This window comes from Odocoileus virginianus, chromosome 33 (genome assembly GCF_023699985.2).
Source record: "Odocoileus virginianus isolate 20LAN1187 ecotype Illinois chromosome 33, Ovbor_1.2, whole genome shotgun sequence".
In the NCBI taxonomy this organism is placed as follows: Eukaryota; Metazoa; Chordata; class Mammalia; order Artiodactyla; family Cervidae; genus Odocoileus; species Odocoileus virginianus.
This window is the reverse complement of record NC_069706.1, coordinates 25,125,795-25,141,093: the sequence shown is the minus strand read 5'-3', so window position 1 is coordinate 25,141,093 and position 15,299 is coordinate 25,125,795. Positions and strand designations below refer to the sequence as shown.

At 49.5% G+C, this 15,299-nt stretch overlaps 1 protein-coding gene across 1 annotated transcript; it reads right to left on the bottom strand.

Annotated features, from left to right (window-relative positions):
* Positions 1-53: 53 nt before the first annotated feature.
* Positions 54-6,829, bottom strand: MAPK3 (mitogen-activated protein kinase 3). The gene is made up of 9 exons (XM_020884630.2): positions 6,641-6,829; positions 5,431-5,613; positions 3,408-3,597; positions 3,130-3,246; positions 2,755-2,869; positions 2,012-2,143; positions 1,721-1,830; positions 1,476-1,629; positions 54-675 (listed from the first exon to the last, which is right to left on the bottom strand). The coding sequence occupies exons 1-8, from the start codon at positions 6,811-6,813 to the stop codon at positions 1,507-1,509; spliced, it is 1,143 nt and encodes a 380-aa protein (XP_020740289.2). The 5' UTR covers positions 6,814-6,829; the 3' UTR covers positions 54-675; positions 1,476-1,506.
* Between the last annotated feature and the right edge of the window lie 8,470 nt (positions 6,830-15,299).

The following is a 15,299-nucleotide window of genomic DNA, read 5'->3' as shown; positions in this document are numbered from 1 at the left end:
GGGCAGCAAGGGTGAGGGTCAGGGCGTCGGCGAACACAGACAGAGCCAGGCCATCCATAGACACATCTCTATATTTATATATTAGACACAGGCACAGGGGTGGGCGGGGGCCCTGGGCGCGCCACGTGCCCCCAACTCCACCTCTGCTCACCCGCACACGGAAGCAGCAGGGACATTAGATGTGGCAGCTTTGTAGGGGAGGGGTTGAGACCTGGGCCCCGCTCCTCAGGGGTACTAGCCCTTGAGCCTTAGGAATGTTCCTTCAGGGAAAACAGGGTGGGGTTTTAACGAGGCGAGAGGGGCAGGGCTGACCCTGAGTCCCAACTCGTGTCCTCCTCGCCCCTCCCCCACCACCCCTCAGCCGGTCCGGGGCAACCAGAGCCCTTGGATTCCAGAACTACCAGACACTGGGAGAGCCGGGCAGACAGAGGCCGAGCAGCAGAGGGGAATTTGCTTTGGGGCCACCTCAGCCCCTCAGGTCCTGGGTGGGGGTAATGGCGGGAGGAGGAAAGGAAGGGCGCATTGGCCTGCCTGAGGCAGGACGCCTGAGCGAAGCGAAGGGAGGTGGCCAGGCCCGCCCTTCACCCCCGACCTGGGCTGTCGGAGGGGTCTGGGCTGGGCACACGGTCCATTTTCTAACAGTCCAGCAGGGGAGGGGCAGGCAGGAGGCAGGGCCTAGACAAAAAGGCAGGCAGGAAAGGAACCATTAGCACCCGCGGCTGACCTGCCAGAGCCCTGACCCTCACTTCCCTTCTATCACCTTGTGGCTAGGTGGCATACAGCTGGCTTTCCTTATCTGTCAGTGCGGGTGATATTAATACCCATTTCAAGGTACTGCTATCAGGACTAAGTGAATTGATCTAGGCAAACGTCTTGCAGGAGTTTGCTCTCATTATCAGGCTGTCTCCAGGAGGCTGAGGCGCAGCAAGGTGAGGTGTCTTACACAATATCACACAGCCCTTATTAAGTAGCAGAGCTGGGCTTTGAACCCGGGTGTGTCTGCCTTGCTGTTATCAGGTTACAGCTGGCCAAAGACAGACAGGAAACGAAAGGAGGGCCGGACAGCAGTGTGGGTGTAGCCCCAACCAGGTTCCCGCAGGTATGTGAACTGCTGACCTGGACATCAGGTGCAAAAAAGCCTGGCATGTGGGTCAGGCTGGGTGCTGCTGGCTCCTCCCAAAGCAATCACTGCTCCCCCTGCCTCTCTGCCTGCCCTGGGGGAGCCAAATCCTGGCTCCGTTTCCTCAGGTGGATGAGGGGGCCCTTCGTGACCTTGGGCTGAAGTCTGCAAGGTGCTGACATGGGGGAGACATGTGAGGCTGGGGACCGCAGGTCTCTGGCCGAGGCAGGCTCTAGACCTTCTGTTGCCACCGAACACGTGGCTCGTGGATGTGAGCAGGCTTGTAACAGCATGGAGGAGTGTTGGGCACTCTGGTCTCAGGGTGCATCTGTGCAGGGGTGGGGGAGACACTCACCAGGCCCCAGGAGCAGAGGCAGCCAGCCAGGTTAGGAGGCTTCCAGCACCCCAGGCTGGAAGCGGGCTGTCTCCTGGAAGATGAGCTCCTTCAGTCGTTCCTTGGGTAGATCATCCAGCTCCATGTCGAAGGTGAAAGGTTCCTCGGCCACTGGCTGGGGTGGCAAAGAAGTGGGGTGGCTCAGGGCAGGGACCGAGGGAAGACCCCCATCCACCTGTCAGCCCTGCCACTAGCAGCTGGCCCACCTCATCCGTTGGGTCATAGTACTGCTCCAGGTAGGGGTGAGCCAGCGCTTCTTCCACTGTGATCCGTTTGTTGGGGTTAAAGGTCAACATCCGGTCCAGCAGGTCAAGAGCTAGGAAGTGCAGGGGTCAGAGGTCAAAGGGAAGGTCAGAGAAGCTCTCAGAAGCACTACTTGGCTTCTCTGTGTTCAGAGGCCTGTTGGTCCAGAAGCCTTTGTGTCCCAGACAGCGGCTGGGCTCTTGTACCTTCCTCTACACCCAGTTTTTATTCACAAGTCCCCAAGTCTCTCTCACCTTTGGGGTCCGACTTAGGAAAAAGCTTGGCCCAGGCCACCTTGGTCTTGGAGGGCAGAGACTGTAGGTAGTTTCGGGCCTTCATGTTGATGATACAATTCAGGTCCTCCTGGGATGGGGAGCCCAGAATACCTGTGGGTAAGGCAGGTGACTTGGTGAGCAATCTCTCCCTTCTGAGAACAGAAGGGGCCAAGAATAAGAGCCCTCCACCAACCTGCTCCAGGCCAACCATAATCTCCCAGCCAATACTATGGGGGTAAAGAGCAGGGGGTCTGGATGGGGCAGCCCCAGGTTCAAATCCTAGCCCGAGCACTTCCTAAGTGTGGGGTGTATGGAGCCTTGCATTTCCCATCTATCAAATGGGGACAGTATCTGTAACTCAGTGAAACACTGTGAATGCTGCAGGGCCTCCTGGACCACACATGGTGGTCCCCCTGACCTGACTCCCGCACACTCACTGACCCTGAAATGAAGTCGCTCAGTTGTGTCCAACTCTTTGCGATCCCATGGACTATATATAGCCTGCCAGGCTCCTCCATCCATGGGATTTTCCAGGCAAGAATACTGGAGTGGGTTGCCATTTCCTTCTCCAGAGAATCTTCCTGGTCCAGGGATGAATCCCTGGGCTCCTGCACTGCAGGCAGACTCTTTACCTTCTGAGCCACCTGGGAACTCTGACCCTAAAGAAATCTCACCTCCAGTAAGCGAGTTTCCTTCCCACTTAGCTGGCCAATCCCCCCTACCCAGAATGTGGTTGAGCTGGTCCAGGTAGTGCTTGCCAGGGAAGATGGGCCGGTTGGAGAGCATCTCAGCCAGAATGCAGCCCACAGACCAGATGTCGATGGACTTGGTGTAGCCCTAGGGAGGAGGAGAAAGCGGTGGGCTCCTGGGCCAAGCCAGAACCCCTGACCCTAGGGTCAACACCAGCCAGGGAGGCAGAGGGCAGAAACCTGGGGAGTGAATCCTCAGTTTCTTTCCATAGCCCAAGGACCAAGATAATGTGACAAGGCCCACCGGGGAGACTTCCTGTATCATGAGGGTCAGTGCTGGACTCAGAGGTGGCTCCAGGGCTTTCTGGGATTCGGTCTCTTCCCTTCAGGGGTGGGTGGGCCCCCTACCTTGGAGTTAAGCATGATCTCTGGGGCCCGGTACCAGCGTGTGGCCACGTATTCCGTCAGGAAGCCAGTGTGGTCGTGCTCGGGATCAGCAATCCGGGCAAGACCGAAATCACAGATCTAGAATGCAAACCAGGCTGCTGAACTCAGTGCTCAAGGCCGCCTGGGCCCAACTAATCATATCACCATGTCTCTCCTACCCATGGCGGGAAGGGGACCACTGGTCATCCTGAAGCCTGAGACCCCAGGGGCAGAAGGAGACAGGCACACAACCCTCAGACCTTAAGGTCGCAGGTGGTGTTGATGAGCAGGTTGGAGGGCTTTAAATCCCGGTGGAGCACGTTGGCGGAGTGGATATACTTCAGGCCCCGCAGGATCTGGTACAGGAAGTAGCAGACATGGTCGTTGCTCAGCTGCTGGCTCTTGAGCAATTTGTACAGGTCTGTCTCCATCAGGTCCTGCACGATGTAGCTGAGGTGGGTGCCAAAGGCCCCCCAGGTGGGGGCAGTGGGAGGCAATTGGTTAAGAAGAACAGACTCTGCTGACCAGGTTTCACATCCCTCCAGCTGATGCCCCTGGGACTCAACAGATCTGCCAACTCATATCATGAACTGGGCAAGGCCCACACTTAGCAGGGGAGCTCAAGGCCTCTGCTGAATCTCAGCTGGTGACCCTGAGCAAAGAATCTCAGTCCTGTGGCCTCCATCTCCCTATTGAGAAAACGGGGATAATAAACTACGGGAAGCAGGAGACCATCCCAGCTAAGAGCAGTAACTCTAGAGTTCACCTGCCAGTGTCAATCACCCCTGCACTGCTCATTCATTCGCTTTAGGAACTCAAGTCCTGTCTGCGCCTCTCTTCCTCATCTGTAAAGTAACGGGAAAAAAACCCTGTTCTTTAGAGAGTGGTGGTAAAGATTAGTTGAGAGATGACCCAGGCAGTGCAGCCAGCTTGGTGCCTGGCACGTTGTAAATGCTCGGCAAACGTGAACTAGTATTGCTGTTATAAAAGCCTGAACCACATGGCTGTTGAGAAGGTTAAATGAGATTATGTATGAACACCATCTGGCAGGCAATAAATGTTTGCTTAAAAATAAATGCCTGCCTTATGGGGATGCTTTGTGCAAGACGAATGAGGAGAAACTTCCCAGCAGCACGCTCCTACTCTGGGGGCTTGGCCCTACACCCGAAGACAGAGGAGTAAATGTCCTTTTATACTCTAAGATAAAAAAAGAATTAAACATAAATAAACAAATAAACGTCATGTGGCTTGTTTCTGGAAGACTCAGTTATGGCTGACTTTCAGAGTCAGCCTCAAAAGGGCCTTCTGAGAACACCTGGACCAACCCTGCTATTTTAAAGATGAAGAGGCCCGGCATGCTGCAGTGACTTGGTTAAGGTCACACGACAAGCTAGGGGTGAGTGTGGAAGTTTCCTGCCCACAGTTTGTGGTGGGGGCTGCAGATAGTGCAGTACAGATCACCACTCTTGGGTGGAGGACTGGGACTGGCGGGGGTGGGTGGGGCAGAGGTGATGGGTGTTATAAGCTCCTAACAGAGCCAGGCAGGAAGTGGACCACAAACTAGGAAAGCCATGGGGCTTGGGGGAGGGCCACAAAGGCAGGTCTGTTCCTCCCTGGGCAAGGTACAAGTCCACAGGTGACTGGGGTGGGACTCTGAGCCGGAAGTCCCGGAGAGGTGACAGGTTCTTGTCTGGGGGAGGGGAGGAGGCAGCCACAGAAGCACTTGATTTTATTTCAGCTTTCTGGGCCTCAGTTTCCTCATCTGTGAAATGGAGCTGCTGAGACCCATCTCCTAGAGCAGCTGGGAGTTAGAATAGAAAACGTCAAAGCACTCGGCTTGAGCTGCACCAGACTCACAGTAGGCCCTCAAAACAGGGCAGTGTTCTTCCCGCCTGCCTTCCTGCCAGTCTGAGGACCAAGAGAAACAAGAATTGCCATCTGTTAAACAAAAGAGCTGACTGTGGGCAGAGGCTGGATCTCCTCACAGAACTGCCGATGCCAGAGGACAAAGCGTCCACAGAGCCCATCTTGCCCAGCCCCCTACAAAGCCAGCATCTAGAGAACAGACTTGCCCAAGGCCACACTGCCTGGCCGCAGCAGGCCAGGATTCATCTAAGGCCTCCCTGCCCTCTTACACTGTGGCCTCTTGACCACTGGAAAGTTTCCTTTACTGGGTTTGTTTTGGAGGGAGGTTGGGAAGAAGGGAAGAAAAAACAAGCCCCATTCTCCCAGCCCGGCTCTGAGGCTGGGCCTGGCCAGCCGTCTGGCCCAGGTGAAGGATACACATCCCTCATGGCTTCCAGGGTGGGTGCCCGCAGAATGTCTCGGATGCCGATGACGTTCTCATGGCGGAAGCGCAGCAGAATCTGAATCTCTCGCAATGTGCGCTGGCAGTAGGTCTGATGCTCAAAGGGGCTGATTTTCTTGATGGCCACTCGAGTCTTGCGCACGTGGTCGTAAGCTGAGCTGAGAGGGCCAGAGAGATGTTGGTGTCCAGGCCCGATGGCCCCACCCAGGCCTTGGCAGGGCGGGGAGGGAGCAGGAGAGGGCTCTGGCCAGTCATAAACAATGCTGGTTCCTTCCTGCTGTGAAGGCCTGGGATCTCCAGGGAGAAAGCTGGGGACCAGCCAGGCAGCCCTTCGGTGACTTCACAAACAGAGGAAGAGACTGACCGCTCACTGACTTCCCCTCTCCTCAACCCTTTCCAGTCGAGCTGCCCTGACCCCTCATCCTCCCCTTCCCACGACGGGCTCCCTCAAGCCAAGACAGGTCCAGGGGGTGGGAGATGTGGAGGACTGGACAATGAGGCAAATACAGTGAGAGGGAGGGAGTCGGAGGAGGGACTGGAGAGAAGGGAGAGGCATGGCCGGGGCGGGTGTCAGGGGGAGGTTCCTGGGCAGCAGAGCTATGTCCAGACGAACAAAGGCCCAGAGCACCCAGTGCGGATAGGAGAACTCGCAGACCCCTCCTAAAAGTTGCAGGAAGCTGTTCCAGGACTCCTCACGGCTCACTGGGTCCCTGGCCCCAGGCCCAAAGCCCCACCCCACCCCGCCCAGCCCTGAGCTTTGCTCCTTTTTCCCAAACTCCCTGGCAAGCTTCACTGGGGGGTGATCCAGGGCATCCTCTCCCCAGTGAGGGGACCCTCTCTCCTTCTTCACTAAGGATATCACCTCCCCAAGAAGACTGATTCTCTTCTCCTCACCCCGTGTCTATGGGGTCCCCAAGGTCCCCAGAGCTCCCCCACATACACTCAGATACCCTACCCTTCATTATTGAATAGTCGGTTCAAAGCTCCCACACCTCCTTTCCTGAGACCTTACGCAGTGACCCCCTCCCCCAGAAAGCACTCAAAGGCCCTCTGCCCGGGACGCTCCACAGCCTCCAGAAGCCCCAGCTTCTTCAGGATGCTCAGAGTCCGCAAGGCCCAGAGAGCTCTCAGCACCCCTCCCTACCCCCTCCCCAGAGACGCCCCCTCCCCAAGAACGCCCCTCACCTGACCATGCCGTACGCGCCCTCGCCGATGTACTGCAGCTGCGTGTAGCGCGGGCCCACGTCGAACGGCTGCCCCTTTACTATCTCCACTTCCCCCGGGACCCCCGGGCCGACCCCATCAGTTCCCCGGGGCTCCCCGCCCCCGCCCCCCTGAGTCGCCGCCGCCGCCGCCATCTCCACTCCTCCCCTCCCGCCCGCCCGCCTCCCCCCGGCGGCCCCGCCCGAGGCCCCGCCCCTTCCCGCCCGCCCTCTCACCCGCGGAGCCGCGCGCGCCAGGCCCCGCCCCCGCCCGCCCCCGCGGCGTCACGTGACCCTCCCCGCCGTGCGCGCGCGCCGGTTTCGCGCCGCTGGGGCTGTGGTCCCTGGCACCTGTCGGCCTCGTCTGCTCTAGCCAACGTAGAAGCTCCCCAGGGCTGTCTCGAGACTGTCCAGACCCTCCCACCCTTCCCCCACCGAATGCTGACCGGTAGGGCGGCCCGGTGACCTCACCCAGAGCCACCTAGCAAATGGGTGCTGAAGCCGGGACCCAGACCGGGCCACGTGGCCCCGCTGCCCCAACTCAGCCCGAGGAGTGGCCCGGGGCTCGAGGTGGAACCTCCTGGAGCCAGGCCCGATGCTGAGTGATACGATGCTTATTTCATAGTAGCCGTGGGAGGTGGCTTCCTCACACGTGTGGCCTCTTTAACAGATGTGGAAACTGAAGATGACTGGGCAAGGTGACTTGATTGCTGGAAAGCCCAGGCGTCTTGACTCCCTGCCTAATGGTTTTCTGATGGAGACCTGTCAAAGTGGGCTAGGGACCGGACCTCAGCAAGCTGGCAGTGCCTGTATCCTGAGGACAGATAATCCCAGCCTACCTTTACATGGAGGCATAGGGAAGAGGTGAGAGCTGCGTGGACTGGGTTTAGTGAAAATACACTCTCAGGCTTTACTCAGAAACAGCAGGATAGCTAACATTTTTGTTCTCCTTGGGTTTGACAAAAATTGGAACCCTGTCAAGATCATCATCTTTTGCTTCTGCGCTAGACTTTATACACCATTTGGTCCACTTCAGTTTCTTCATTAGAACAACCCCATAGTATAGGTGTCATCTGCTTTTCTGAGCTGGATGAGCTGGGGGCCACGTCTGTCTTGTTCAATGCTGTAGCCCCCACCCACCCCCATCCCTGCAGTCAAACGCAGACACTCAAAAATGTTGGAATAGGTGAATCAAGTTTTACAGAATGGAAAATCTGAGAGTTGGGGAGCTGAGACCCAACATGTATCTTCTGACACACAGGCAGGGGTTCTTTTTAATTGCATTCTGTCTCCCAGACTGTTAAAACTGAGGAGAGGGCCCTCAGAGACCATCCAGTCCATCTCCTTCACTTCACAGTGAAGATGTGAGCTGGGACCTTCACAAAACACATCTCCTAGGCTTCAGGAAGAAATGACGTTGTTTTTGTCTTCCTTGGAAGCTGGGAGTAGGTCCTTGTATGCATTAAAGGTCAAGAGACAAAGTGGAACAATAATTATGATTCTGAAATTGCTCATAATTAGATCTGCAGTCAGGCATTCTAATTCAGATTAATGACTCTGAGAGTTGCTGGTTCCCAGTAACCCACAAGTCAGTGAAGGTTTAAGACGTGCTAATTAGATCAATGGTTTTTTTGTCGGTGGTGTTATTCATTTGATAAGCTATTGACTGGTACTGTGTGCAAAGCTCTGAGCTAGGAACTAGGGCTGATAAAAGATTACTGGATAGTGTGAATTAGTGGTTAAGAGCAAGAGTTCTCTGGAGTCAGGTTGCCTGGATTAAATCCCATTTAGGCCACTTGTTGTGTTATCCTGGGCACTTTACCCCACTGGCGTTTCTACTTCCGGAGTTTCTCTTCCACTGAAGATGCACAAACAGAAATCAATGTAACCCAGAATGGATGGATGTAATATGTAGGGTAAGCTCAGGGGTGGGCAAGATCCCTCTAGGGATCTCCCCCAACTGTTAGGAATCAGGTTGCACAGCAGGAGTAAATGGCAGGCTAGCGAGGAGCAAAGCTTCATTTGTATTTACAGCCGCTCCCCATCGTTCACGTTATTGCCTGAGCTCCACCTCCTGTCACACCAGCGGTAACATTAGATTCTCATGGGAGTGTGAACCCTACTGTGACCTACGCATGTGAGGGATCTGGGTTGCACATTCCTTATGAGAATTATCATGAAACCATTCCCTACCCTTGGTCCATGGAAGAACTGTCTTCTATGGAACTGGTCCCTGGTCCCAAAGAGGTTGAGGACTGCTACCCTAGAGAAGTGAGGAGGGGATAATGGAGGAGGTAGCATTGCATCACTGAAAAAGAAGCAGAGTTTCAGAAGGTCAGGATAGAGCAAAGGCTTCAAGAAGACGGAGCAGGGTGAACCATGGCACGGAGGCAGGAGCACGAGTTGTCCAGTGTCTGCAGTGTGAAGGGTTAAGGGGAGTTTAGGCTGGAGAGGTAGGTTGGGGCCACATTGAGGAAGGCCTCTGATTCTGGCAGGGAGTTTGGATGTTACTCAGTAAGCAGTAAAAAGCCTTTCAGGGACTTTTGCCAGCTAATTTTGCAACTACTGGAGAATATAGTGACTCAGAGAAAACACCATGGAGTTCAGCGTGGAGCCAGGTTTCCTGAGTAGGAGTGAGTTTCCCGGCATGGGAAAGGCTGGTGTATCCGGAGGGGTGCCTGCTACCTCAGCGGTATCTGAGTCTCATTTCGAGATGTGTGACTGAGATTGCCCTCTAGTGGCTGAGGTTGGTACTTCCTTGGAGATTGGGTTGGGATTTCTCAGTCTGTTCCATAGATTCGTACTCAATTAATGGAGACTGAACAACTATTCTGTGCTAGACACTTTTTTTTTTATAGTTGGAGACGTCAGTATTGTACTTTTTTTCATTTTTTGGTTGTGCTCTGCAGCTTGCGGGATGGTAGTTCACTGCCTAGGGACCAAACCTGGGCTCCTGCAGTGAAAGCAGTGAGTCCTAACCATTGGACCATCAGGAAATTCCCTGTGCCAGGCACTTGTTTTTTTAATTCTTTTTGGCTGCTCTGGATCTTTGCTGCTACACGAGGGCTTTTCTCTAGTTGTGGTACATGGGCTTCTCATCGCGGTGGCTTGTCCTGTTGCAGAGCACAGGCTCTAGAGCATACAAACCCAGTACTTGGGGCACACAAGCTTAGTTGCTCCACAGCATGTAGGATCTTCCGGGACCAGGGATCGAACTCCTGTCCCCTGCATTGCAAGGGGATTCTTAACCACTGGACCACCAGGGAAGCCTGTGCCAGGCACTGTTATGTACTTTATCTCTGATCGTCCTTCTAGAAGTAGATACTATAAACGTTTAACAGGAAAAAAAAAAAAGCAGCTCACTGAACTGTGGAATTGGAAGGAACTTTAGAATCATTTCCTCTAGCTCACTGCATTGTTAAAGTTTTTCTAATGCCTGCTCTAGCTCTGGATCTACCCAGACTAAGTCTTATTTTATTTTTTGGTAACGCAGCACGTGGGATCTTAGTTCCCCAACCAGGGATCACACCTGTGCAGCCTGCATTGGAAGCACGGAGTGTTAACCACTGGACCGCCAGGAAAGCCCCTAGACTAAATCTTAAATCAGCTTTCATCTCTTTGTGATGTGAGGGTCACAGGAGAGGCCAGTTGGTAATTTTCCCAGAGTAACACAAGAGAGTAACATTTGAAGAACACAAATGAACAGTCCCATTTCAACTAACTCAGCTCTGCAGCACAAACTGAGAAGGGAGAAAATGTTCAGAAATAGACGTCAGAACACAGTGAATAATTTATTAAGATTTAAGTACTGAACTGATCTCTTTTTTAAATCCAAGAAACCTCATACTGATTTTCTTGTGGCACTTCTTCATGTATTAGAAATTGCGTGTGTGCATGAAGTCACTTCAGTTGTGTCCGACTCTTTGAGACCCTGTGGATGGTAATCTAGCCAAAAAAAAAAAAGAAAAAAGAAGACTCCTTTCCATTTCCAGGATTAGTTCAAATACCACCCTTTTATGAAGTGTTTCCTGGTATGCTTCTGCTATGCATCTGCAGCTCTTATGTCTTAGAGCAAATGTGTATGATACTTATTTATGGGCTCATCTTGCTTTTCCTACTAGATGATAAAATATCTTGAAAGCTGCAAATGTTAGTGTCTTTACTTATCAACCCTCTCCAGTACCAAGAGGTGTTTTGCATTCAATAAATAATTGTTAAAAGAGAGAATTGAGTATTTCTGGAATGGCCTCCACACCCTTCGTCAGCTGGGATGCACTTTTCTGCATGAGATCAGGGTTGACTGTGTTCCTGTTAAAAACGCAGCACCCAAAATAGAATACCATTTTCTATATGTAGCCTGACCAGTGGGAGGACAAAGGAGTATTGCTTCCTTTGTATTGGTCCAATATTTTATTCTCTTCCACACAGAGCCTCTCCCTGAACCTCTAATCTAAAATATACACTGTTCATATGCCTCCCTCATGGTGTCCTTCTTCTTTCATGAGACTTATCACAGTTTGTCAGCGATTCATTTGTGAAGTGATAGAACACTGTAATTAGAAGTGTGGGGGCTGCAAGTTCCCTTCTCTTTCTGCTCCTGTGAATTCACTTTCCAGAACTGTGGAGAGATGAGGTATACTCCTATTAACTGCAGAAGCTTCGGTTATATTATTCCAACGCATGTTGAGTACCTTAGGGCCAGGCTGCTTCTTGTTCAGTCGCTAAGTTGTGTCCAACTCTTTGCATGCCAGGCTTCTCTGTCCTCCACTGTCTCCCAGAGTTTGCTCAGATGCATTTCTACTGAGGTGGTGATGCTGTCTAACCGTCTCATCCTTTGTCGCCCCCTTCTCCTCTTGTCCTCAATCTTGCCCAGCATTAAGGTCTTTTCCAGTGAGTCAGTTCTTTGCATCAGGTAGCCAAAGTATTGAAGTTTCAGCTTCAGCATCAGTCCTTCCAATGAATATTCAGGACTGATCTCCTTTAGGATGGACTTGTTGGATCTCCTTGCTGTCCAAGGGACTCTCAAGAGTCTTCTCCAACACCACAGTTCAAAAGCATCAAATCTTCGGTACTCAGCTTTCTCTGTAGTCCAACTCTCACATCCATACATGACTACTGGAAAAATCATAGCTTTGAATAGATGGACCTTTGTCAGCAAAGTGATGTCTCTGCTTTTTAATACACTGTCTAGATAGGCAATGGCTAAATTGAAGGGGGAAACTGAGTGCCTCCCAAGTGCTCGATTTTGGAGGCCGGGTGATCTTTTCTGATTTTGACACAAGCCTTGTGAAACCAATGTCACCAATATCATCTTTTCACACCTGGGAAGGTGGGGCGGAAAGCGTGGGTGAAACCCTTGAGACCACACATGTGATAAGTGTTAGGCCTAGGACACCCCTGTCTATCTGATTCTTCACTGGAAGCTGAAAACAGGTGGTGCAAGGTCATATTCAGCCTACAGATGTATATTACTAGACCTGTGTCATTTTGCTTTCCTTTAATTAAAAAATAAAAGCAGAACAAAAATTCAGGTTCTGGAATCAAACTACTAGAGAGTGAATCCTGTTGTCACTTATCAGTTACTTCTTCCTCAGTTTTCTCATCTGCAAAAGAGGGTATAGTACTTACTATGTAGGCATGTTGAGATTTAAATGTTTTTATATGTGAACTTGGGTGGGTGGCATAACTTTTCTAAACTTTAGTTTCATCGAATGCAAATTTGGGACCTTAAATGGATTCTGTTTACATCACAAAGTGAGATATAGTAAAGTCTGGGAGATTTTTTAATCTGCAGGCTTTAAACTGAAAAAAATATATAGATGTTGCATCCGTGCTAAGTTGCTTCAATTGTGCCTGAATCTTTGTGACCCTAGGGACTATAGCCTACCAGGCTCCTCTGTCCATGGGCTTCTCCAGGCAATAATACTGGAGTGGGTTGCCGTTTGCTCCTCTAATACAGATGTTAGATGTTTCTTATTATAAGAGGTAACTCCCTAATCTGATATCAAATTTTTGTTATTTAAAATTAATATTACAATTAATATATAAATACATTATAATTATAATTATAAAATTAATTATAATTACATTCAATAAACTCCATCTGTTTTACGTATACAGAGACTTCCCTGGTGGTCTAGTGGCTAAGATTCCGAGTTCCCAATACAGGGGGCCCGGATTCAATCCCTGTTCAGGGAACTAGATCCCACAGGCTATAACTAAGACCTGGCGCAACCAAATAAATAAATACATAAACTAAATATTTTAAAAACTTAAAATATATGGCCTTGATGGAGTCTAGTAATTGAATACAATTACATAACAGTCACCTCAATCAGGATATATAACAATTTCTTCAACCTAAAATGCCCCCTTCTAGTGATTCTCTCCTCCAGGCAGTGTTCTATCTACTTTCTGTCACTATAGTTTGGCTTTTTCTAGGATTTCATATAAACGGAATCACAAAGTAGTGTTTATGTTTGACTTCTTATGCCTAGTATATTTTTAGATTAAATTACATTCTTATGCATGTTAACACTCAATTTTTTAATTGAGATATAACATATACCATAAAATTCATCATTTTTAAAGTGTACGATGCAGTGATTTTCAGTATATTTACAAGGTTGTGTCACTGCCCGTCCCCCCATCCCTACAGCCCCTGGCAACAATTGATCTCATCTGTTTCTATGGATTTGCCTCTTCTGAACATTTCATACTCACAGAACCATATAATATGTGGCCTTTATGCAGCTGGCTTCTTTTCCTTAGCATGTTCTCAAGAGTCACCCAGGCTTTAGCCTGTGTCAGACTTTATTCTTATTTTATGACTTAATGATATTGCATAGGGATACCACATTTATATAACTATAACTGATAGTTATATAACTGGTTATATATTCATCAGTTGGTGGATGTTTGAGTTGTTCCCTCTTTAATTTTAAAAATATGTATTTACTTATTTTTGGCTGTGCTGGGTCATTGTTGCTTTGCGTGGGCTTTCTCTAGTTGTGGTGAGCGGGGGCTACTCTTCAGCACATGGGCTTCTCATTGCAGTGGCTTCCCTTGTTTTGGAGCGCAGGCTCAGTAGTTGTGACAGGTGGGCTTAGTAGCTTCATGGCATGTGGAATCCTCCTGGACCAGGAATTGAACCTGTGTCCCCGCCATGGCAGATGGACTCCTATCCACTGCTCCATCAGGGAAGTCCTGTTCCACTTTAGATTATTATACATAATGGTGCTATGAACTATTGTATGTAAGTTTTTATGTGAATGTCTGTCTTCTGTTCTCTTGGGTATATATCTGGGTGTAGAATTGCTGCATCATATGGTGCGTGTGTACGTGCATGCTAAGTCGCTCAGTTTTATCCGACTCTTTGCAACCCCATGGACTGTAACCCACCAGGATCCTCTGTCCATGGGATTCTCCAAGCAAGAATACTGGAGTGGGTTGCCATGTCCTCCTCCAGGGGATCTTCCCGACTCAGGGATTGTACCTGCGTCTCCTGAATAGGCAGGAGTTCTTTACCACTAGCACCACCTTGGAAGCCTGCATTATATGGTAACTCTGTTTAACTTTTTGAGGAACTGCCAAACTCTTTTCCATGGTGGCTGCACCACTGAACATTAGCACCAGCTGTGCATGAGGGTTTCAGTTTCTTTGCATCCTTGTCAACATTTGTTATTGTCTTTTTTTTTTATTGTTATTATACTCTTATACTCATCCTAGTAGCTGTGAAATGGTATCTCGTAGTTTTTATTTGCATTTTTCTGATGGCTTTGGGCTTACTGTCCATTTGTATATCTTTTTCTGGGGAAATGTCTATTCAAGTCCTTTGTCCATGTTAAGTTGGGATGTCTGTCTTCCTGTTGTTGAGTTGTAAAAGTTCTTTATGTCTTTTGGATATTAGACCCTTATCAGAGAAATGATTCACTAATATTTTCTGCCATTCAGTGAATTCTTTTCATTTTCTATAAGCACAAAATGTTTTAATTTTTATGAACTCCAATTTATGTAGTTTTCCTCTTGTTGCTTGTACATAGGTTTCTTATCTAAGAAACTTGTATATTCTAAGGTCGTGAAGATTTATGCCCATGTTTTCCTCTAGGTTTTATCATTTGAGTTCTTACAATTAGATCTAGCTGTTTATCATATTGTAACCCTCTTGCATGTGATAAATCTTTTTTTTTTCTTTCTTGCTCTTTCCAAGATTTTCTCTTTATCTTTCAGCACTTTAACTGTGATATGTCTGGGTATAGATCTGTGTTTATCCTACTTGGGATTTGTTGTGTTTTGTGGAGATATAGACTTACATTTTCCAGCAAATTGGTAAGTCTTTAAGTTTTCTTCAGATGTTTTTTTCTTTCTCCTCTCTCTTTCTCCTCTCCTCTGGTACCACTATTACATGTATGTTGGTGTGTTTCAAAGTGTCTCTATTTCTCTGACGCTGTGTTCACTTTTCTTCATTTCATTGTCTCTCTGTTCTTTTGATTCTATAAGCGCTATACATTTATCTTCAAATTTGCTAATTCTATTTTTCTGCCAGTTCAAATCAACTTTTGAGCCCCTACCATAAATTTTTCCTTTTGGTTAATGCACATTTCAACTCCAGAATTTCAACTGGTTATTTAAAAAGAAATTTC